This window comes from Quercus lobata, chromosome 5 (genome assembly GCF_001633185.2).
Source record: "Quercus lobata isolate SW786 chromosome 5, ValleyOak3.0 Primary Assembly, whole genome shotgun sequence".
NCBI lineage: Eukaryota > Viridiplantae > Streptophyta > Magnoliopsida > Fagales > Fagaceae > Quercus > Quercus lobata.
The window spans coordinates 36,179,793-36,202,190 of record NC_044908.1 but is presented as its reverse complement, the minus strand read 5'-3'; the positions used below and the strand labels follow the sequence as shown (position 1 = coordinate 36,202,190).

Here is a 22,398-nt window from a genome sequence, read left to right as displayed (position 1 = left end):
GATGGCCTCCTGCTTGCCTTCTTATAGGAAGGGCAGAACGGAGGGTATTAAATGCATTCAAGTTTCCCAAAGGAATCTGAAGAAAAAAGAGGCGTCCGTTCCACTTCCCCACCTTATCAAATGAGCCGCCGGACATAAATGAGCCTCGTAAAGGGGATTCATTAAGGGCGCGTCTGGGATAGCCAAGCGGCAGGAGTAGATCACGAGCAAATTAAACGGAATCCCTAGAAAACCGGCTAACCTCCTGGACAGGTGGAAAACCGCTCACATAAATGCGGGGTTGAACTAAACAAACCGTATTAAGGGCCCGGGTTTGCCAAAACCCTCCCTTCCAACCCGGAAGTCGGATAGAAGGGTTTTGAGGGGCTATTGTGGGGCCCAATAATTTAAGGACCAAGCCCGATTGCTCCTGGAAAATCTGAAGGCCCAGTCCGAGGAGAGCTGTGGCCCAAGCTCTACAGTACAGAGCACAAAACAATTTTGGAAGGCAGCCGAGGACCAAACTGTCCTCGGCAGATCCTGAATCCCACCGAAATAAAGGGGTAAAACTGGTATAGGGACGAATTTGTAAGGAGATCCAAAATATCTTGGGGAAGTTATCCTTACTACCCTTCCAGATAAGACCCAACACATGATAGAGCCGTACTCTGCAGCCTTATCAACCATACCCAACAATTCTGGGATTAGACTGATGGGACAAATATCAGTCTTGTAAAGATTGACCCTACACGTGGACGAAGGACAATTAACACAGACGAGTATAAAAGAAGAGAGCAAGTAAATCTAAAGAGGATCCCATCCCACCTCCGAAAAAGGAGGATCACATGGGAGAGAACATCTCAACAATACCGGACTTCACTGAAGAAAGTCCGTTTTTGGATAACCGGGGTTAGGCCTCAATGGTCCTCGGATCAACTCCGAGGAGTCCCATCCCATATGGTGCGACGTCTTAGGGCTTAAATGTTCAGACCCAACATCTTTTTCTACCTGAATTCCTCTAAAACCAGGATCGGACATCGCCCCGCGACCAGCGGCTAGCTTTTTAAGCCCACTCTCTACAAATTATATTGTGAGGGATCTTCCGTGCGCGAGCCCAACATCCTTATTGGGCCGCCAGAGAATCGTGTCCTTACAAATATAAAATCCTATTAATTCTTTTAATATGTATTTAAATATATTATATAATTAAAAAATTTAAAAATTTTAGATATATTTTGTTTATAACTGAGTTAGGAACTCGTGTATATTTTGTTTATAAATAAATTAGGATACTAGTTCATTTATATTTTGTTGATTAACTCAGTTGGATACTTTTTTTTTTTTTTTTTGAGAATCACAGTTGGATACTTAAACATATTTTGTTTACAACTAAGTTGAAATATTAGTTTATATATTAATATATATTTTGTTTATTAATTCAGGTGACAAGTGTGATATATTTTTTCTGCTCAATTTAATAATAATAGTAATAAAAAAATTGTCCAATCCAAGGTTAAACCCGACCCTTGGGTTGGGTTGAATTTTTTTGACCTACCATGATAGGTTGGGTCAAAAAATCCCCCGAGCCATTCACAACCCTACTATATAGAATGTACTGTACTATATAAGACTAAAAACTTGTTGTGCTGTCGTTTTGGTTGGTACGACTTTACGAGTGCTATTACCCATTTTATAACTATCAGGTCAGAAACTCAGAGAGAGAGAGAGAGAGAGAGAGAAACGAAAAAGAAAAAATGGGTTTTGTTCTTCGAGTGAGATTGGCATCGTTCTTCACAGGAGCTGCAGTGGCGTCGTTTCTGGGGCTTTACATTCTTCACAATGATTACAAGGTTGCCCATGACTCCATTTCCCAACAGGTATAAGCAAAACCCCGAAAGATCAAAACTTTTTTGATATTTGTTGGTGGGTATCGTTGAATTTTGCTTGTATGAATGAAATTTTCGATTTCTGAATGTGGGTTTTCAAAATTTTTACTCATTTTGTAGTATTTCACAAAACCCATTTCGTGGATTACGGGAATTCTAACATTTGGGAAGAATAGAAATATATATCAAGAAGTGAAGCTAGAAACTAGGTTGATAATTAGTTGATTGATAAATCATGAATTTGCAAATAATAGGAGACAATGCTTGATGCTTAGCAAGTTTTTATATGTAAAAAGTTGTATGAATGTGTGGATAAATGGTATGCTTTATTTTGAAGCAAGCTAGATAGACTAGATAATTGGGGTTTTGGAGGAGAATGATTGTTGAGAGTTTGAGATAACAAACATTTTGGCTTCCTTCCAGATAGGCTTTGTTAGTTTATTTGTGGGCTTTTTGCCTTTTTGTGAAACTAGAAGTATATGGGAGAAGTTGTGTGTATTTCATGTTTGTTTAATTTGGTAGAAGTATTGGAGGTGGTGAATGTTTGCTTGTCATGGTTCAGTAAAGGCGAATATGTGATGTGGATTCTGATAACTGCGTAAAATTCTTACCATTTTGGTTTGATCTTCGTGTTTATGAGTTCTAATGAGCTGTACAGTGAGTTGCTTTTGTTTGGTTGAGTTTGGGGTTTAGAATTCCTTTAGGTGTTTATGGCATTGGTTTTGTGGTGCACACTGCACAATCAACCAATGGAATAGGATTGGGATCTTCCTCTGGTGCATGATAAAACACCATTTTAGATTGAATAGTATGGATTTGAAAAATTATGGATTTTTAATTGGTGGATTCCATGTGCACCCGGTGGATTTTGAACTTATGTCCTCACCTTACACCTTGCTCTTACTGGGGAACGAGGTGCAATTTGAGTTAGAGTTCATTGGCTTGAAAAGTAGGGATTTGGGGCAATTAAAACCAAGCCATGTCGGTAGTAGTAAATGAGTACACTAAGAGGCTCACTAAAACTGAGAGATGCAATGGGATTTAACTGGTATTGTTAAGCCATGTTCCCGATGTGTTTTCAACCCTATACCTATATTCATCCTTGGACTATGAAGTGCTTACTTTTTATTAACAAATTTCATGTACTCCACCTGAACTACCTGTGTTTCCAGGTTGTGTAAAGCCATTAGAAAGCATTTCCAAATTCAAATTTGGTGCTAATGTGATTAGGCAATGCATGACTGTGCTTTTAATATGATGTGACTGAAATGATTCATCAAAGCATGCCAGTGCCTATGACACTAAACCATTGAATGCATATATGGAGACATGCATGTATGCAGCAATGTAACCTGTAAGAATCCAATTACTTCTGGAAAAACAAAACAGGAGTAGATTACTGAAAGAGGCTCTGTGATATAATGACAAACTGCCAAAAATTATTAGTCTTCACATGAAACTGTATTGGATGTCCTTTTTTTTTTGGTTTATAATGATTTTGAGAAAGATTGTATTTGGAGTAAAAAATGAAAAAAAAAATTTGTGCATTAGATAGGTTCATTTTGCATCTTTTGTCACGGCCTAAAGCATGTGGTATAAAGAGGGATTGTTTCCATTTTAGGTCAGTAAGGTCTCCTGTATTTTCAGGCTATATGAACCATACTGAAAATTATTTAGGAGCTGTTTGGTAGAGGTGTTTGAGTATTGTTGTTCAAAATGATGTGAAAATTGTGGTTTAAAAATTGTTGTGAAAACACGTATTTAAAGTACTTATAATGCAAAAAATGTGTTTGGTACTATATTTCTAATAATGCCTTTTCAAAAATGAAAAAAATATAATTGTGTGTTTGGTATGTGCATGTATTTTTAAGAAAAAGTAAGTACTTTTCTGACATGAATAGTAAAATAACTATTTATTTATTCCACTCAAAGACAAGACAGCAGCTCCTCCCTCTCTCTCCTTCCTTTCTCTGCTTCCTCTTTGTCTAGCTCATCCCATCTCCCTCTCTGATCTTCCAAAAACAATCCAAACTACAACGCAACCCACAATTATATACCACATATCAAATTAACACAACCTACAAGGCCAAAACACAGCAGCAGCAAAACAAGAGAAATTTCAACCATAGCCCCACACACACACACACAAAAAATCAATGACCCATGTTAGATCAGAGACCCAAAGAAATTTCAACCATAGCCCAAAATTTATGCTTCCTTGTCCAATGCTTAAGGCTCTTGGCTAGCAGTGGCATGGTTGTGGTCATTGCCAGTGACCCTTATTCGACAGTTTTGCATGAAGGCAAAGCCCAGGACTGTTGAGAGAGAGGGAGCCAATTGAAGAGAAAAGAGAGAGAGGGGTCTGAGTGAAGAGAGAGAAAGAGATATGAGTATGAGTTTGTGAGAGAGAGACGTTTGCGTTAAAGTCGAAATCAAGTCAGTTTGTGGGTCCCACACTTTTCTAAATATTTACAAAAATTCCATTGAACAATGTTACTTGAAAACTAAAAATTGGTATGGATGAGTTCTCTAAATACAGTGCTTAAACACCCTAAATTGAGAATTGTGACTAAACACTCCAAAATAAACACTCTTACCGAACATGTTTTTTTTTTTTTGGCTCCACAATTTTCGGTGTTTAAACACTGAAAACTGTTGTTTGGAATCGCTTACCAAACAGGCCCTTAGGCATTTCAACGGGTGGCCTAAATAAAAATGACCTTTGTTCTTTTGTCTTTTGCTTGTCTCTGAGAAAACATAGCAGTAAGGTCTCTTGTATTTTTTTTTGGCTATATGAACTATACTGAAATTTATTTTAGGCATTTCATTGGGTGGCCTGAATAAAAATGGCCTTTGTTCTCTTGTCTTTTGCTCCTCTGAGAACATATTTGTATGATCCTTAATTATGACTCTCTCTCTCTCTCTCTCTTCAGGTGAAAGGCCTCACTGAGTCACTGGATAGACGGATTTCAGCATTGGAAAAGTTGAAAGAAAATGAAACTTCACAAAGCGTGGAGGCAACAGAATAGGTGTATTGAGGCCTGCTTTTGCAGTTGATGTTATGGCTCCCAGCATTATTTTTCTTAGTATGCAAATGGTTGCAGAGTAGTTAACATCCCGCCACCCCCTTTTTCTCCTCTCCCTCTCTTGAGGAATAATTACTTGTCTTTTGGCATACTTGATCTAATTAAAAACTTGAGTTCTTGTGTTTGTATTGGATGAAAACTTCTGCTGAATTTGAATCGTGATGTTCATGGCATTCAAATTGTGTTTGTTGTAGCTTTTGTTCTCAGCAGCTATCTGCAAGAAGTGATGCACCATCTCCATTAGTTATTTTATTTGTGGTTGAGGAGTTGTTTAATGATAACGAAATTGCACTATAAAGTTAACTGCAGCATCTGAATGAGCAAGACATCCCTGAGAATGGCAATGTATAAATAAGATGTAGAAATATTCAGCAGCCTGATTTTATGAATCCTTGCAAATAATCTGTAAATATCTAGAGTTTAATCATGTAGCGATGTCAAATGCTTCTTTAAAAAAAGTGTGGCTTCCTTAATGCCATTTGATGCACAGTTTTGGGTGCAGATGATGTATCCACTTGCGGGCTAATTGCGCTCAGTTCTTCTAGAGACAATTTTTGTCACAACTTGTTTAAGCAGTGTCTATGAGTGGTTAACAATTGCTTTGACATGAACATAATTTCTTTTCTACTGCTCACATTCCATCACTTTATCAAGTTGTGGCAAAAGTTGTCTCCCTACACTATTGTGGTATCAAATTGCACGCCTTTTGGTTATAAAGTGGTAGTATCTGGATTGCGTAGACCTCCATTCTAGATTATGGGGAAATTAAGCTGAAAATGTATTGAAGGACCAACGTTATCTTTGCATTCTTTGACGGGGTATGCTATTAACATGTATCTCTTGGGTTAGAAGCATGGTCACGTAGGAAATGACCCTAAAAGCTGATGGCGAATTTGGTCATGCTTAAGGGAGGGTACACCTCAATATCTTATAACCCTTGAAAGCTAATGGTGAATTTGCTTGTGAAGATTTCTAGTGAAAATGATAGAATATGTGAATGATGGAATCTTAAACCTTCAACTTTATATATAGGAAGTCACCATACAAATCCATGGAAAATTTCAGGAGCAAAGGCCTGAGTGCATGATGCGTGTCAAAGCTATCTTTCTATTCTAAGAAGCTCAGATTCGCGTGCGCTGCAGAAAGGCACAATTTATTAGTGAATTCACTGTTTTTTTAATATTATAATTTTCTTCACATAAAAAGCAACGTGAAAGCTGTAGAAGATTTTGTATCAAACTCTATTCTAAACCCTTGAACTCTGTCTATCATGTATGGTTCTTTCATGCTTATCGTTCATCTTGATAAGGAATGCTACTACATCTCTCATGGAGGGTCTTCTCTCTGCCATTTGTTCAGTGCACTCAAGCGCCAAGTCTAACATCTTCAATGCCTTCTGTTGTTCATCTCCATCCCAGTAACTGATTTCCTCATCAAGGAAGCAAATGCACTCATCATTTTCCTGCAGGTTCTTCCTTGTCCAGGAGACAATATCTAGGCCTTCTTCAAAGCAAGGGTCCACTGGCAATTTTCGGCAAAGAAGCTCTAGTAGAATGACTCCATAGCTATATACATCACATTTCTCTGTCAACCGAGTGGAGTATGCATTCTCTAAAATGTAAATGAAAAGCACAAAGGCAAAGAAGACAGAATGTTAGCTTCTATTATCAATGTATCAATGTTGACAATAAAATGTAAGTCGTTATACTGATTTGTGACCAACCTGGTGCCATGTAGCCTAAGGTTCCTACAATTACAGACCTTGTGGTTGTGGAGCTTGAATCAGAATCATTAACCAATTTTGCCATCCCAAAATCTCCGATCTTTGGTTCCAATTCAGAATCCATTAGAATGTTATCTGATTTGATATCTCTATGGATAATTTGTACCACACAATCATGGTGAAGGTAGGAAAGACCTTGTGCAATACCAAAAGCAATTCGATATCTAGTGTCCCAGTCTAAAGCCAAGCAGGGTTCACTCTGGTGTAGTACATCAGAAAGGGTTCCTCCTGGCATGTACTTGGTGACAATGTAGCCATATCCATCTTTGATGCAATACCCTGCCATTCTTACCACATTCCGGTGCCTAATTAAGCTTAATGTCCTCAGTTCATGTCTAAAGCTTGACTTGGACAAGTCCACCCTCTTGACTGCCCAGTGCTTTCTGGAGTTTGCAGATTCTGTGCGGTAAACAGTCCCGTGTTTGCCTCTCCCAATCACATATTTGTCACTCAAGCCTTCTGTGGCACGCATAATGTCTTCAAATTTTAGATCATCAGGTAAATCTTCGGTCATTGATTGACAATGATGAAGAAGAGATTGATCAGGAGTAAGTTTCTTCCCAAGGCCTCTAACCATTAATATGTAAATTAGAGCACAGAGTAGTGTCACTGAGATTACAACACCAATAATCACACCAGCCAACACTTGCCCCCTTTTATGAATATTTCTAGCTTCAACACAATATTTCTCTTCAATACCAAGCAAGCAAAGTCCTGTGTTTCCAAGGAAAGATCCTGGATATGAAGCCACCAATTTTAACCAAGTAGAAGGGAGTTTTCCTGAGATATTATTGAATGATATGTTCACAAATGTAAGGGAGATCATGTTGTTTAGTTCAGTTGGTATCTCACCAGAGAAACTGTTACCTGATAGGTCAAGAATTTGTAACTTGTCTAGATTGCCAAGACATGCTGGGATACTACCAGAGAGCCTATTGTTGCTTAAATTGAGAACTGAACTGAAATGATGAAGTTTAGCCAAACTGCAAGGAATAGTGCCTTCTAGCATGTTGCTTCCAAGTTGCAATTCAAACAGACTATGTAGGGAAGAGAAAGTGTCAGGAATAGCTCCACTGAATTTGTTCTCTTCAAGGTGAAGGTTTTGCAGTTTTGTAAGAGAGGTGATCTCCAACGGAATGCTTCCTGAAAGATAATTCTTGCTCAGGTCCAGTTTGATCAATCTTTTACAATGTCCCAACTCAGAAGGGATACTTCCAGCTAGTCCATTGGAAGAAAGTCTCAAGATTTGAAGATCCTCGAGTTTACTGAGCTCTGGAGGTATGGTGCCAGATAGACCATTTTCTGAAAGATCAAGCATTGTTAAATTGCTCCAATAACCTAATACTGGAGGTATTGTTCCTACGAGCAAGTTATTTCGAACTTCTAAGAAAGATATTCCAGAGTTCTTACTCAAATCAGCTTGTATATTTCCTTGTAAAAGATTGTTTCTAAGAATCACCCTCCTAAGAGATGAACATTTTTCAATGCCAATTGGAAAACTTCCATTAAACTGGTTGTTTCCCAGTGCCAAAACCGAAAGACGATTGCCAGTACATATACTAGAAGGGATTGGTCCAAATAGATTGTTCCCAGTTAAATCCAATTTAATTAGACCAGGAGAGTTGTTCTTCCCAAGCTTGGATGGCACCTGTCCAACGAGACTATTATGAGCTAAGGACAGGAATGTGAGCTTTTTCAAATGGATAATTCCAGATGGGATTCTACCAGTCAAGCTATTGTTATACAGAGCCAACTCCACAAGACTACTCATTCTACCAATCTGTAGTGGAATATGGCCTTCAATATGATTATTGAACAGAAGGAGGACCTCAAGATTCTCAAGGTTGCAAATTTCCTGAGGAATTGTTCCTCTGATTAAGTTATTTTGAAGCCTAAGTTCAACAAGTGAAGAACAGTTTCCAAGCTGAGGAGGTAATGAGCCATCAAGCATGTTATCAAAGAGAAACAGATTGTTCAAATCTTTTAAGTTTCCAATTGAAGGAGGAATCTGACCCACCAGCTTATTATCAGAGAGAGCAATAGTTTTTAGCCATTGGCATTGAGCAATTCTTTCAGATAAAGTTCCATTTAGCTTGTTGCTTGCAAGAACAAGCTCTTGCAATCTTTCAAGACCCCACAAAGTCTCTGGTATTTCCCCTTCAATATTGTTTTCATTAAGATGGAGAACTTCAAGTTGCAAAAGACCCTTGAAGATCTCTGGTGGAATGACACCTCCAAACTTGTTATTGGATGCCATAAACATAGTGAGGTTGTGACAGTTGCTCAAAGTATGAGGTAAAGATCCAGAAAATGCATTTTCATGAATCCAAAGATTAGATATTGCACATAAAGGTGAAAAATCTGGTAAAGATCCAGTAAAGTTGTTTGTGTTCAAATAAAGATGCTTCAGTTTTGGTAGATAGAACAGTTCACTTGGAGGCTCTCCATTCAAATAATTATTGTACAATCCAATATATTCAAGGTTGATGCAGAGGCTTACCTCAGGAGGAATATTACCAGAGAGAGAATTATAGCCCAAATCAAGCTGTAAAAGTCTCTTTGATTGAAAAATCTCAGGAGGGATTGGTCCTTGGAAGCCATTGTCATTGAGAAGAATAGTATTCAGTTGGCCACAGTTTCCAAGCAACTGAGGGATGCCACCAGTAAAATTGTTGCCATTGAAGTCAAGAGAGAGCAAATTTTTATGAAGGCAGAGATAGGAAATGGAATGGTTTAAGACACCAGAAAGTCCAAAGCCTGAGAGGTTTAAGGCCTTGACTTGAAAGCCATTGTTGTGGTAGCAATAAACTCCTGGCCATTTGCAAGGTGAAGAAGGCGAATTGGACTTGTTCCATGGCAAGAGATTCTGAGAATGTTTGGGAAGGCTATCACGGAATTCGAGAAGGTATATGGTTGATGGAGCTAATGAGACGGACAAAGCTAACATGAACCTAAGAGAGAATAGAACATGGTATGAAAAGATCAACATGGTACAATTTCTAAACATAGTGGATGAAAAAAACGAACATGGTAATTCTGTAGATGAGCTAATGAATTTTCTTCTCATGGAGTTTGGTTGCTACTCCTTGTATTTGCTATTTGTGGGTACTGAATGAAGTCTTTAAAGTGTTGCTAATGCTAAATGTTTTCCTTTTTGTTTTTCTTTTCCGAGAGGAATATTTGATGTGTTTCCACAACTTTTAAGAAAGTGTGGGATGCTTTACGCGAGTGAGAGTGGGTGGAAAATGACAGCAGCTTTAAGAAACATGCACAACATATTAGGTTGGTCGTATTCTGTGGCACTCAAATCAGAACATTGAGTACATTGCCAAAAAAGGATATCAGAATATTGAGTGTGTCACACTTGAATTCAAAGAAAAGTCTCTATGATGGGCCAGGTTGGCGAGCAACAGAGAGAACATGATGAAAACAAACATGACTCTCTCTCTCTCTCTCTCTCTCTCTCTCACACACACTTCATTTCATGGACAAAAGCCTTTCTGTTAAGTTAGATTTTGCTGAAGCAATAAGTAATGTGTTTTTTCAATTTCTAAAAGGAAGTTATAATTTATTTTTCAAGTGAAGGTGATTTGGAAGGTCAAATACAATAATTGCTCTAATAGAGCTCAAATAGAGCGTCACATAGCAGGACCTCAAACTCTCTCGCATGATGCCTCTGCTTTTATATATATACTAGTCGCAGACCCACGCGATGCGTGAGAATATATAATTATTTTGTAATATGATATAATCCATAATTTATTCTCTAAAATTTATTGAAGATAGTTTTCTCCTAAAAAATTGAACTATTTCTAAAAGTATTTGCCAACTCTCTATCTCTACAAATATATCATTATATTATTTTGGTTTGTTTTTTAGATATGATATTTGTAACCCAATAATGGAGGGACATGCCAACACAACATTCGATTTCCTATTTTTCTTCCCATGATGAGATTGTATCATATTTTAATTCTTCTAAATTTTGAGGTGCAACCTTCATATCAGTTGCTAAATCCATAATTCCTAAAAGTGATGTCTAATTAGTTGCCAACAGATAAGAATAAGACCATAAAAAAAGAAAGTAAAGTGAAGTTTTATATGTTAGAATCATCATGTACAAAAACTTATTTACAATAAGGTAAATAAATAAAATACATATTAAACAAACCTTACTTCAGCAAAATGATCAAATTTAATTGACACTCACTTAAATCAATTTCCATCAAAAACAAAATTGTCAAATTGTAATGTGCCATTGATTCCACCCATGTCCACTATAGACTTTTACCAATGTGTCCATGTACAGATCACTTAATTGTCATTGTTCTGAATTCCCACAAAAAATCAAAATAGAACGTATACAAATTGTAAGTAAGTGAGTCACTTGTATTGCCATAACATGGTCAAAATTGATGGAAAACTTGCTAAACTCGGCCAATTGTTCTTGCCTCGGAGAATATGTATATTAGCATTCCAGGTTATGAATTTCAAATGGCTACAGGAAGTTATCATATTGTATCAATTGCTATGCGCCAAAAATAGCAATTGCTTCTAACTTCATTGGAACACATCAGCTATATCATATTGTGTTTAATAAGGAAAGAAATAGAAAAATCCAAAAGAAATAGTATTGTTAAGTTTTGTCTAAAACTCATGTACATAATATTCTACATATTCAAGAAGAGAAAATTCTAAAAATAAAATCAAGTTGTTGAAAAAATAGCATAATTCAAAATCTAAAACTAAAAACCTAATTATTGTTCATGTACACAGTATTGTAGATAGGTATTCAAAAATCAAGAACCAATTAGTTTTTCTATCCACACAACAATTAGCATAAAGTTAGGTACTAATAGAATTTAAAATAATTCAGTTCTTTGAATTTCCTCACTCCTAAAATACCAAAAAATTTCTCATAAGCTAAACAATCCCCACAGTTATTCATCTACCAAACAGGCCAACTAAGGTCCCAAACACAAAAATTCTAGCCACAACACAATAGTCTACTTAAGTTGATGTACTTTGAAGAATTAGAATTTCCTTTAAAAATTTAAGATTAAAAAAAAAAAAAAAAAAAAAAAAGAGAGAGAAGAAGATTCAAACTCTACTCTCTTTTCTCTTCCATTTTCCCACAATTTTTGGGACACCAAATAGTCAAATTAAACAATAAAACAAATTATTAGTATAAGGAAATGAAAATCTATTATAGCTGATGTGTATTGAACCATAAAAAGCAAATTATCAAGCACCACCCAAGAAAAGCAACAAATTCATTCCTTTTTCCTTCAAAAGGTTCTAAGAAAAGAATGGTTACCAATTGATTAGTATGACCTTCAATAGATTAAAAAGCCTCCAATGATAGCGAGCCTTGATCATTGACATCTGTCGAGGAATTGACAAATGAAATAGAGATAAAAATGTAATTTAGTTCAACATAAAAGACAACTGGAAAAAGAGAAAAATAGCAATTTCTCTTTGATGAAAATGAATAACACTCTTACTATAAAACAAAGACCAAAATAAAACATCACATTGAATTTAATTATCATACATTATAGCAAACATATTGAGAGTAACATTCCCACAATCTAAAGAAGGCAACCATAAATAAAAAAATAAAAAAATAGCAAAACTAATTTTGAGAAATTTTTTTTTTTTTAATGAGATGGGAATAAAAAAAAAGAAAAAAGAAGAAGAATAATATAAATAGCAGAACTCATTTTTAGTTTATACCCTTTGGACTTGGGGTATTAATGTTCACCTCTCATTTGCTTTAGTTTCACCTGCAAGCTCTAGAGTCACTATCTGTCTTTTGCACTCATTTGATTGGGTTTTGGTAGACAGACGTGAGCCATGACTGAAAGAACAGAAAAAACACTTAAGAAACTATCCCATTGAAGGCCATACCAATCAATTTGTAAAGAGAGAACAAATGAAAATTTATAGGAAAAAAAAATGAGAGATGAGGAGGTGAGGAGGTTGCAATCTATTGGTGACTATAAGAATTCCGTATAATAGTGGCATCTCAAGAGTCTGGGTTAATAGAGAGGCGCGCAATAGATTTGGAGATAAGTGACTTTAAGAATTCCATATAATAGTGGCATCTCAAAAGTTTGGGTTAATGGAGAGACACACGATAGATTTGGAGATAAAGTAAAACCTAAATTTAAGAAGAGACTCAATAAATGGCAATCAGTAAAACAAAAAATAAAAAAGAAAGAAAGAAAGAAAATAAATGATGGCACTGATGTGGCTTAACACTTGTGGCTTAACTGGAGCATAGCAACAATAAATGCTACGTTTAAGCTTTTATATATATATATATATATATATTGTTGGCCAAAATGGCAATATCACTGTTTTTAAAAATATTTTATAATTTACCACTGTTTTTGAAATATGTAGGGATCTGCCACTAATTGGAAACTCAAGTTTAGGGAACTCGAGTTTTCCATGGTACTCAAGTTCCATGGAAAATTTTTGAATTTTTTTTTTTTATGTAACTTCAGTTTTAGGAACTCGAGTTCTATAAAAAATAGTACGGCAAATTTGAAGGCAATTTTTCAAAGAACTCGAGTTACATGGCAAACTCGAGTTTCACAAACTCATGTTTCAAAAAAATGGTAGATTGCTAAATTTTTCACAAACTGTGGTAGATCTATATATATTTTTCCAAACAGTGATATATGGCCATTTTGGTCTTAAATTGTTTATGGTATACTTTTGACTAGGATACTTTGGTATGGATTAATGTTGGATGCTCTAATTGTTGAAATGAAAGTGACGTCTTTAATGGCTATTTTTTTACTATATGCTCTAGTATGTGTATAGTGGATCTTATGCTGGGTATATTTTGATAGTAGGAGCTAGGCCTAGGGTTAGTCTTAAATGGGATTACAACATAATTAGGCATCTTGGGCAATCAATCAATCTATATATAAAAGCAGAGATCTTATGTGGGAAAACATGAGATTTTTTTGTGTAACATATTCTTTGAAATTCTCTTTATATATTTAGGCTTTTACCTTAATAAAGTTTGCATTTATATCAAGGTATTAATTCATTGATTTAGCCAATAGAGTAAATGCATCTACTATTAAGTATTTGTTATACTAATTATTTTTAGTGATGCATTAATTATTAAGTATAATGAAACTTTGATGTTATTTTTAAAGATTTATATGAAAAACAATTGATTTGAAATATGATATTTTTGCCCAAATTTAGCTGCTTTTGCATCAATTGAAGCAAAGTCCAACAAAAGAAAAAATAAATTTAATAACAAACAATCAAAAAAAAAAAAAAAAGAATGATATTTGCATTTTTATTTTATCGAAACACTATTTGCACTTTTTGGTAGACATGAAACATGTGTATATGTATCGGTCACTATATCATGCAATTTCAAGTTTGCAAACACATATGGTATGATTAAATCACTACACTAATTTGTTTTTCTATTTTCATTAGAAAATAAAATGCTAGAGATTAAAATTTTTTACAAAGAAAATTATCGAAATATTTTTTTTTATCCATTGATAGTTGGAGGTGGGGTAATTTGAATCTGAGCGTCTCTTGTGGAACACCAAGAAGTGTCAACTAATTGAGCTCTCTTGATGAAAATTATCGAAATATTGGAGGAAACTAATAACAACTAACACCGAAATGTGATTGTAATGTAAGACTATATTTAATCTTTATTTGGTTACATAGTGCATGGCAGAGAACACAGGATACTGGTAAACAAATTTTTGTTTTAATCTACTTAATTTTTTCTAATAAAACTCTTAAGAATGTCATAAATATGTGTAGGCTTTGATGATTGACACATGGAAAGACAATTCCTGCAATTAATTTTTAGACAGAGAGGAAAATGTTTATTGTTGTGATCACTTTCTTGATAATTGAGATATACAAAGAAAATGACCACGATTAATTCTCAAATACAGAAAAAAATGCACAAAGAAAACGTTAAAATTGAAGAAGGAAAGAATAGTGGCATGAGCAAAGTAAAGAAGAAAATAACAGAAAAGGATCAAGGGAGTCCATGTGTCAGAGAAAGAAGAAAAGGGAAGTTGGAAATAGCTATCAAGTAATAAAGAAGCCAAGTGTCAAAATGTGATTTGTTGTATTGATAAATCTATTAGTTAGTTATTTTAGGCAGGAAATGTTAGCACCTGTTATGTGTGTATATATATAGTAGTTGCTAATTATTTCGGTAATCACTTTTACTCATCTGAATAACAATTTTTTCAGTTTCTTCAATTCCTTTTTCTCTCTTTCTCTTTGTTTTACATGGTATCAGAGCAAGTTTTCTGATTTGAGAGATTTTCTTTCGTTTTCTCAGTTCCCAAACAAAGTTTAGTTTGTTTTCTTTCTCATTCATGGCTTCCGATTCCACAACTAATACTCAATCTTAAACTGCGCACTTAGTGTCTTCTTCAAGTGCAACAATGGCAGATGACTCTGTGAATAATCCCTTCTTTCTTCCAGCAAATAAGAATCTTGGTCTCATTCTTACTTCGCAACCTCTCATTGGTCCAGAAAACTATATGGGTTGGGCAAGATCTGTGTTATTGGCCTTGAGTTCCATAAACAAGTTTGGTTTTGTGGATGGATCAATTCCTGAGCCTGATTCATCTTCTCCATTGTACAATTCTTGGAGCATATGCAACACTATAGTGCATTCTTCGTTAACTAATTCACTTAGTTTGGATTTGAAGGCCAGTGTTATGTACATCAACAATGTAAAAGATTTGTGGATTGATCTTAAGGACAAGTTGTCTCAGGGTAACACTCCAAGGCTATTTGAGCTTGGGAAGGAGATTTCACATCTTGCACAAGGATCACTATCGATGAGTTCTTATTTCACAAAGTTTAAGACTTTGTGGGATGAATATGCTAATTACCAGCCTTTCACAGTCTGTACTTGTGCTTGTACTTGTGGTTCTAAGTCTTCTCAAATGTTTTTAGGTTTTTGAGGGGACTGAATGATAGTTATGGACATATTATTAGTTAGATTTTGTTAATTGAGCATTTTCCTTCTCTTAGCAAAGTATGTTCTCTGGTTTTGCAAGAAGAGAAAAGAAGGAATATTGGTCAAGGTTTTAACATGATTCAATTAGGTGATGATGTTGCTATGTATGTGAATAATAGCAAAGGTTTTCTTGGTCATCAAGGACACAAGAATGGTGGTAAAGGGGGTTATGGCAAGAAAGCTAGGCTTGTCTGCACTTAATGTGGGTTTATTGGACATATAGCATATAAATGCTATAAACTCCAAGTTACATACCAAAAGAAGGCAACAAGGCTATGGCAAATCAGGCTGCTTCAATGCAGACTTCAGGGAATTGTGGATTGGATATTCTTTCCCCAAATGTGCATTCTAGTTTCCTGCCTACTGGAGTCTTACAAAATGTTGGTGTTCAACCTTCTTGTGCTTGTATTCAATCGGATATTGCTTAATAGAACCATGTTGGTCACTCTGTTGAAGGTCTTATGTGCAAGCTAGCCCACAGGTTCCACTATCACAAGCTTAATGTCAGCGATTTCTGAATTTTCTAAAGACTTATATGGCTTTTGGATCAGGCAATGATGCTCAGACTACTCACTAAGCTGCTTCTGTTATGGCACCTTATCCTTCTATTTCACAGCCTTTACCTTCCACATCATCTTCCCCCTCCTGTTCATCTAATTTCTCAAGTAATCCTTATTGGATTCCACCTAATCTTTCTTATTCTATATTTGTTGCTCAAGTTGTTGATAGGCATGCTTACAAGTCTAATACTTGGATCATTGACACTAGAGCAACATATCATATGGTTTATTCTGTTGCTTAATTGACCATAATCACTTCAATTGTCCATACTTGTGTCTATTTGCCAAATGGGGAACAAGCTTTAGTCACACATATAGGCACAGTGCATGTTTCTTCTACATTAATTCTCATTGATGTTCTGTGTGTGCCATCTTTTACATTCAATTTGATTTTAGTTAGCAAACTTACTAAATCTCTTTGTTGTTGTCTCATTTTTCTTGGTGATTGTTGTTTTGTTCAGGACCTTGCTCAATGGAGCACGATTGGTCTGGGTAAAGCACACAATGGCTTATTTCTGCTGCAAGATTTAGATTGTAGACCTCATGCATATGTTCTTGCTGCTGCTGTTAGTTCTGTTTCTTTATCAGCCTTATGGCATAGTAGATTAGGACACCCTTTTCATTCCAAACTTCACTTGTTGAAGCAATTTGTACATGTTGTAGATACTAATAAAACTGCTTCTTGTTGTGACATTTGTCATTTTTCAAAACAGAAGAAGCTTCCTTTTGCTTCTAGTACTCATGTATCCAATAAACCTTTTGATTTGATCCATTGTGATCTCTGGGGTCCATTTGCTACTAGTACTATTGATGGTTTTTTTTTTTTTTTTTTTTAAACTATTGTGGATGATTTTACTAGATGTATTTGGGTATATCTGTTTAAACACAAGTCTGAAACACAACTTTATCTTCCACAGTTTGCTTTTATGGCAAATACTTAGTTTAATTGCAAAATTAAATCTATTAGAAGTGATAATGGCACTGAGTTTTACCTTAAGGATTTCTTTCAATCTCATGGCATCTTGCATCAATTGACATGTGTTGATACCCCTCAACAATATGTTGTTTTTGAGAGGAAGCATCAACATATTCTCAATGTTACAAGGGCTTTAAGGTTTCAATCACAGATTCCCTTGTATTTTTGGGGAGATTGTATTTTAACTACTGTTTACTTGATCAATAGGCTTCCTTCTAGGTCTTTAGGTAACAAAAGTCCATATGAACTTCTTTTCAACTCTCCATCATCTTATAATCATCTCAAATGTTTTGGTTGTTTGTGCTTTATTTCTACTTTACCTCATAATAGGGACAAGTTTGCACTTAGGGCTAGAAAGTGTGTGTTCTTAGGATATCCCCATGGCATCAAGGGTTACAAAGTTTTGGACCTTACTTCCAATTCCATTCACATTTCTAGAAATATCATTTTCTATGAGCATATATTTCCCTATGCTCTTTCTTCCCAACCTTCCAATTCATATCTAGATGACATGATTTTTCCTCATTGCACTTCAGACTGTTCTTCCCACTCTATTGACATTGCATCCCCTTCATCTCTTCTTACTTCCGATCCACATTTGTCTGTTGACCCTAATTCCACACTTGCTGTAGACACTACTTCCACATTTGTTGTGGACATTGATGTCTTTCTTGTTGCAGAACTTGCTGCCCTTCCTACACCTATTCCTCCTGCAGCCACTACTAACATATTACCCTCTTCTATTTCCCAATCTGACCATCTTTCCTTGCCTACTGACCCTATCATTGATGTCTCACCTTCTTCCTTACCTATTGCTATTTTCCCTACTCTTAGAAGGTCCTCTAGATCTCATAAACCTCCCTCTTATCTCTCTAAGTATTCTTGCAAGTCTATTAGCACTAAGCCTAGTTCTGGTATGCCATATGATCTTATTTGGACTATTCTCACCTTGGCCCTACCTTTCATTCCTTTGTCATGGTAGTCAATTCCACTCCTTCAGAACCTGCTTCTTTTCATCAGGCAGTTCAATATCCTGAACGGAGGGCTACTATGGATAAGGAAATAGAGGCCTTAGAGGTTAATAATACTTGGACTTTGGTTCCTTTACCTCTTGGTAAGTGCTCTATTGGTTGTAAATGGGTTTATAGGGTTAAATATCTCTTTGATGGCTCCATTGAAAGGTATAAGGCTTGGTTAGTTGCTAAAGGTTTCACTCAAAAGTTTGGCTTGGACTATTCTAAAATTTTTTCTCCTGTGGCTAAATCTGTATCTGTCAGGATTGTGCTTTCTTTGGCTGTTGTGAAAGGGTGGTTTCTTCATCAATTGGATGTTAATAATGATTTCTTGCATGGTGATTTGGTTGAAGATGTCTATATGTGCTTACCACCTGGTTTTCACAGCAAGAGGGAGAACATTGTATGCAAATTAAACAAGAGTCTTTATGGTCTTAAATAGGCATCAAGGCAATGGTTTAACAAATTCTCCAAGACTATTCTTCAAATGGGATTTGTTCGATCAAAATTTGATTACTAATTGTTTACTCACACTCAAGGGTCTTCTTTTACAATGCTCTTAGTATATGTTGATGATATATTACTCACAGGAAACAATCCTGCCTATGTTGATAGTTTGAAGAAGGTGCTTGATGACAGGTTTGGGTTGAAAGACCTTGGTTCCATAAGGTACTTTTTAGGTCTTGAAGTGGCAAGGACTGATGAAGGTATAAGTTTGAATCAAAGGAAGTATGCCCTTGAAATTTTGAAAGATACTAGTTTTCTTGGATCCAAACTAGTTAGATTTCCTATAGAGCAGAACTTAAGGTTTTCAAAATATGAAGGGAAGCTATTGGCAAACTCTAGGCAATTTAGAAGGCTAATTGGGAGATTATTATACTTAACCTTGACAAGACCTGACATTACCTATGCTGTGCATAGGTTAAGTTAGTTTGTTTCAAAGCCAAGGGAGCCTCATTTGCTTGCAACTCATAGAATTCTTCAGTATATCAAAGGGTCACCAAGAAAGGGACTCTTCTTCTCAAGCAATTCTAATTTGCACATTAAATCATTTTGTGATGTAGATTGGGCTGGATGCCCTGATACAAGGAGATCTCTGACAGATTATGCAATCTATTTGAGAGAGTTTTTAATATCATGGAGATCAAAGAAATAAGGGGTGGTCTCAGGATCCTCAGCAAAAGCTGAATATAGAGCAATGGCTAGTGTAGCATGTGAGATTACTTGGGTGCTTCAATTACTCAAGGATTTGAAGATTGAACATCCTAAACCAGCTATGCTTTTCTATGACAATCAAGCAGCATTATACATAGCTGCTAATCCAGTCTTCCATGAGAGGATTAAACATATTGAAGTGGATTGTCATCTGGTTTGAGACAAGATTTTGGAAGGAATGATTAAGACCTTTCATGTGGCCACAAATGCTAAAGTAGCTGATGTTTTCACTAAAGCTTTAGGCTCTAATTCTTTCACAAGATTAACAGGGAAGTTGGACTTAAAGGATATTTTCATGCCAAAGCAATTACAGACTAAAGCTCTACTTCAAGTCCCTGATCTTCCAGTTCAGGACTTGAGGGGGAGTGTTAAAATTGAAGAAGGAAAGAACAGTGGCATGAGCAAAGTAAAGAAGAAAATAACTGGAAAAGGATCAAAGGGAGTCCACATGTCAGAGAAAGAAGAAAAGGGGAGTTGGAAATAACTGTCAAGTAATAAAGAAGCCAAGTGTCAAAATGTGATTTGTTGTATTGATAAATCTGTTAGTTAGTTAGTTATTTTAGGTGAGAAATGTTAGTCCCTGTTATGTGTATATATACAAAGTAGTTGCTAATTATTTTGGTAACCACTTTTACTCATCTGAATAACAATTTTTCAATTTCTTCAATTCCTTTTTCTCTCTTTCACTTTGTTTTACAAAAAATGCAGATGTTTGTGGTTTCAAATTTTTGGATGTGTGTAATATTGATAAGTTTTCTTTTGTTTTTCTAGATTGCTGTCAAAATAGTAAACGCATTGTAAATGTCTGATTGGTCAAATACAAAAAATGATAAAATTATATATTTTTAAAAAAACCAAAACAAACCAAAGTAAACTCAAATATAATGAAAGTTCGGTTAGTTGGATGGTTTGTTTGTTTGTCTATTTATTTTTTTATATTTTTTTTTTGCATATTTCATTTCAAACAAAGTTCATTTTCTTTTGTAGTATAGCAATGCATGAGCTCCACCTATGAAAAAAATCTGGGTTGGCTGAAGTGATAAAGCCCCTTGGTCTTTTATTGCCATCCCCTCAAAAGATTGTCGATAGTCTTTCGTCTTCAAATTCTTTACTTCGTGTATTATCCATAAATCTATATACCAAAACTTTTACCAGATCTCATTGGCCTCCAAATAATAACTTTTAGTAGCTCTTTTTCCTTAATATGTGGGTAGAACCAGAATTTTAAAGCATCCCCATGACCCAACAAAAGCAGAATAGAGAAAGATAGTGGAAGTTATTAACTGTTCTATCAATACATCAGGTCCCATAACTTTTGAACTTAATACATCATACCTATAATGAAGTATGATACATAGTCACCACTCAAAGTTTAACATGTATTGTAAGATATGGAACATATTTGAGCTTAATTGCCTACAAGGTATATAAATCTCCACAACTCCATTGTGTTACAGCCAATAGAATTAGTCCATGAAAGGGGAGAGGCCAGAGGGGTAAGGGAAGAACAGTTTTGATTCTACTCCTGTTATAGAATGTTGTGTGTGAAATATTGGACATAATTCAATTGTCTTATATGTGACATAGTAAAACTACAACCCCTAATAACTTATAAGCCTTAAACTCTAAAACTACAGTCTGTCCAATATATTATTTTCATGCACTATTCAAATGATTTTCAACAACTACATCCAAAATTTGATCAAAGGATTAGTGTGGTTGCTGGAAATGTAGACAGTAACTTTGCTTCCTATTCATGACTGGGTTATTCAGGCCCGACATGCCGAAGAACCATTTTTGTGAGGCCAATTGTCAACACAAGGAGGTTAACTTACTCAGGATGAAGCATGAGAGTTTAGAGTTTGATCTTTTTGTTGCCATACGATACAAGCATAAACCATGTTTTTTTTTTCCATGTGAATATGTGATATATGTAATTCCTCTCCTTTAGTATTTTATCCATGTGCAGCAGTGTAGTTTGCTGGTGGAATCTGTGTTGCTGATGAAGAGATGAACATTCTGTGTTCATTCTGTCCTTCATACTGATTGTTCTGCAGATCTTTCCCTTTGTGCTGTTGCAAAACAATTAAGCCACACTTAAATCCAACACAAGTAATACGTTTTCCTAGTTTCTGGTCCCGATTAACTTTTTTTTTTTTCGTCAGCAAATTTATTATTATATAGTATACACCTATAATTGCATTGCAACTTATAGAATAGAGACATTGTCAAGATACACCATGTCATAAAGGTAAAGTGGTGCATAAGGATCATTTTTCTCACTAGGAAAGAATTTGAATTTCGTGTATATACCTAGAAATGCATAAAACTAAAAGACTAACGCAGGGAAGTCTGTTTTACATGACAAGGCTACTTGTTCTCTGGAGTTAAATTTCTTGGTTGGGAATTCTGATATATAATTGAGAGCTATCTTTTAAGTGTTTAAGTACACTATTTTGTAATCCATTATGTAGTTAAGTTATTAATTTTGATTTTAAGAATTCATGTTGGTGCATTGGATTTGTTCTGTGGATGATTCATTGATTCTTGACTTCTTATGACACTCCTAGTTAGATACTTCCCAAGCAGAAATTAAATGATTGCTCCAATTCATTCAGCATGCTACTATTGAGACTTTTATCTCAATGCACAGACCATTTGTTTTCAGGAGAAGTTTGAATCCTATGTCATAGTTAAGAATAGCATAAAGTTCCAATTTAACTACATGGCTTTTGGCTGTTCTTCTCTCATTCTTGTATGAGTTCTTCTCATATTGTAGATTTCAGTTAGCTCAATTAGTAAAATTTGTTATCCTCGAATAAAAAATATGAGGTTTAAACCCCTATTTACATAAAAATAA

The 22,398-nt window shown here is 35.4% G+C and overlaps 1 protein-coding gene and 1 long non-coding RNA gene across 2 annotated transcripts; one reads left to right on the top strand and one right to left on the bottom strand.

Annotated features, from left to right (window-relative positions):
- Positions 1 to 1,630: 1,630 nt before the first annotated feature.
- Positions 1,631 to 5,249, top strand: LOC115989182. The gene is made up of 2 exons (XR_004091835.1): positions 1,631 to 1,856; positions 4,799 to 5,249. It is a non-coding gene; the product is annotated as an uncharacterized LOC115989182 (long non-coding RNA).
- Positions 5,250 to 6,166: 917 nt separating this feature from the next.
- Positions 6,167 to 9,825, bottom strand: LOC115992617 (probable leucine-rich repeat receptor-like protein kinase At5g63930). The gene is made up of 2 exons (XM_031116839.1): positions 6,675 to 9,825; positions 6,167 to 6,562 (listed from the first exon to the last, which is right to left on the bottom strand). The coding sequence occupies exons 1-2, from the start codon at positions 9,799 to 9,801 to the stop codon at positions 6,198 to 6,200; spliced, it is 3,492 nt and encodes a 1,163-aa protein (XP_030972699.1). The 5' UTR covers positions 9,802 to 9,825; the 3' UTR covers positions 6,167 to 6,197.
- Between the last annotated feature and the right edge of the window lie 12,573 nt (positions 9,826 to 22,398).

Coding starts and splice junctions, on each gene's coding strand:
- LOC115992617 (XM_031116839.1), bottom strand. CDS start 9,801: ATGAGAAGAAAATTCATTAGCTCATCTACAGAATTACCATGTTCGTTT. Junction 6,563..6,674: donor CTTAGGCTACATGGCACCAG/GTTGGTCACAAA, acceptor TTTACATTTTAG/AGAATGCATACTCCACTCGG.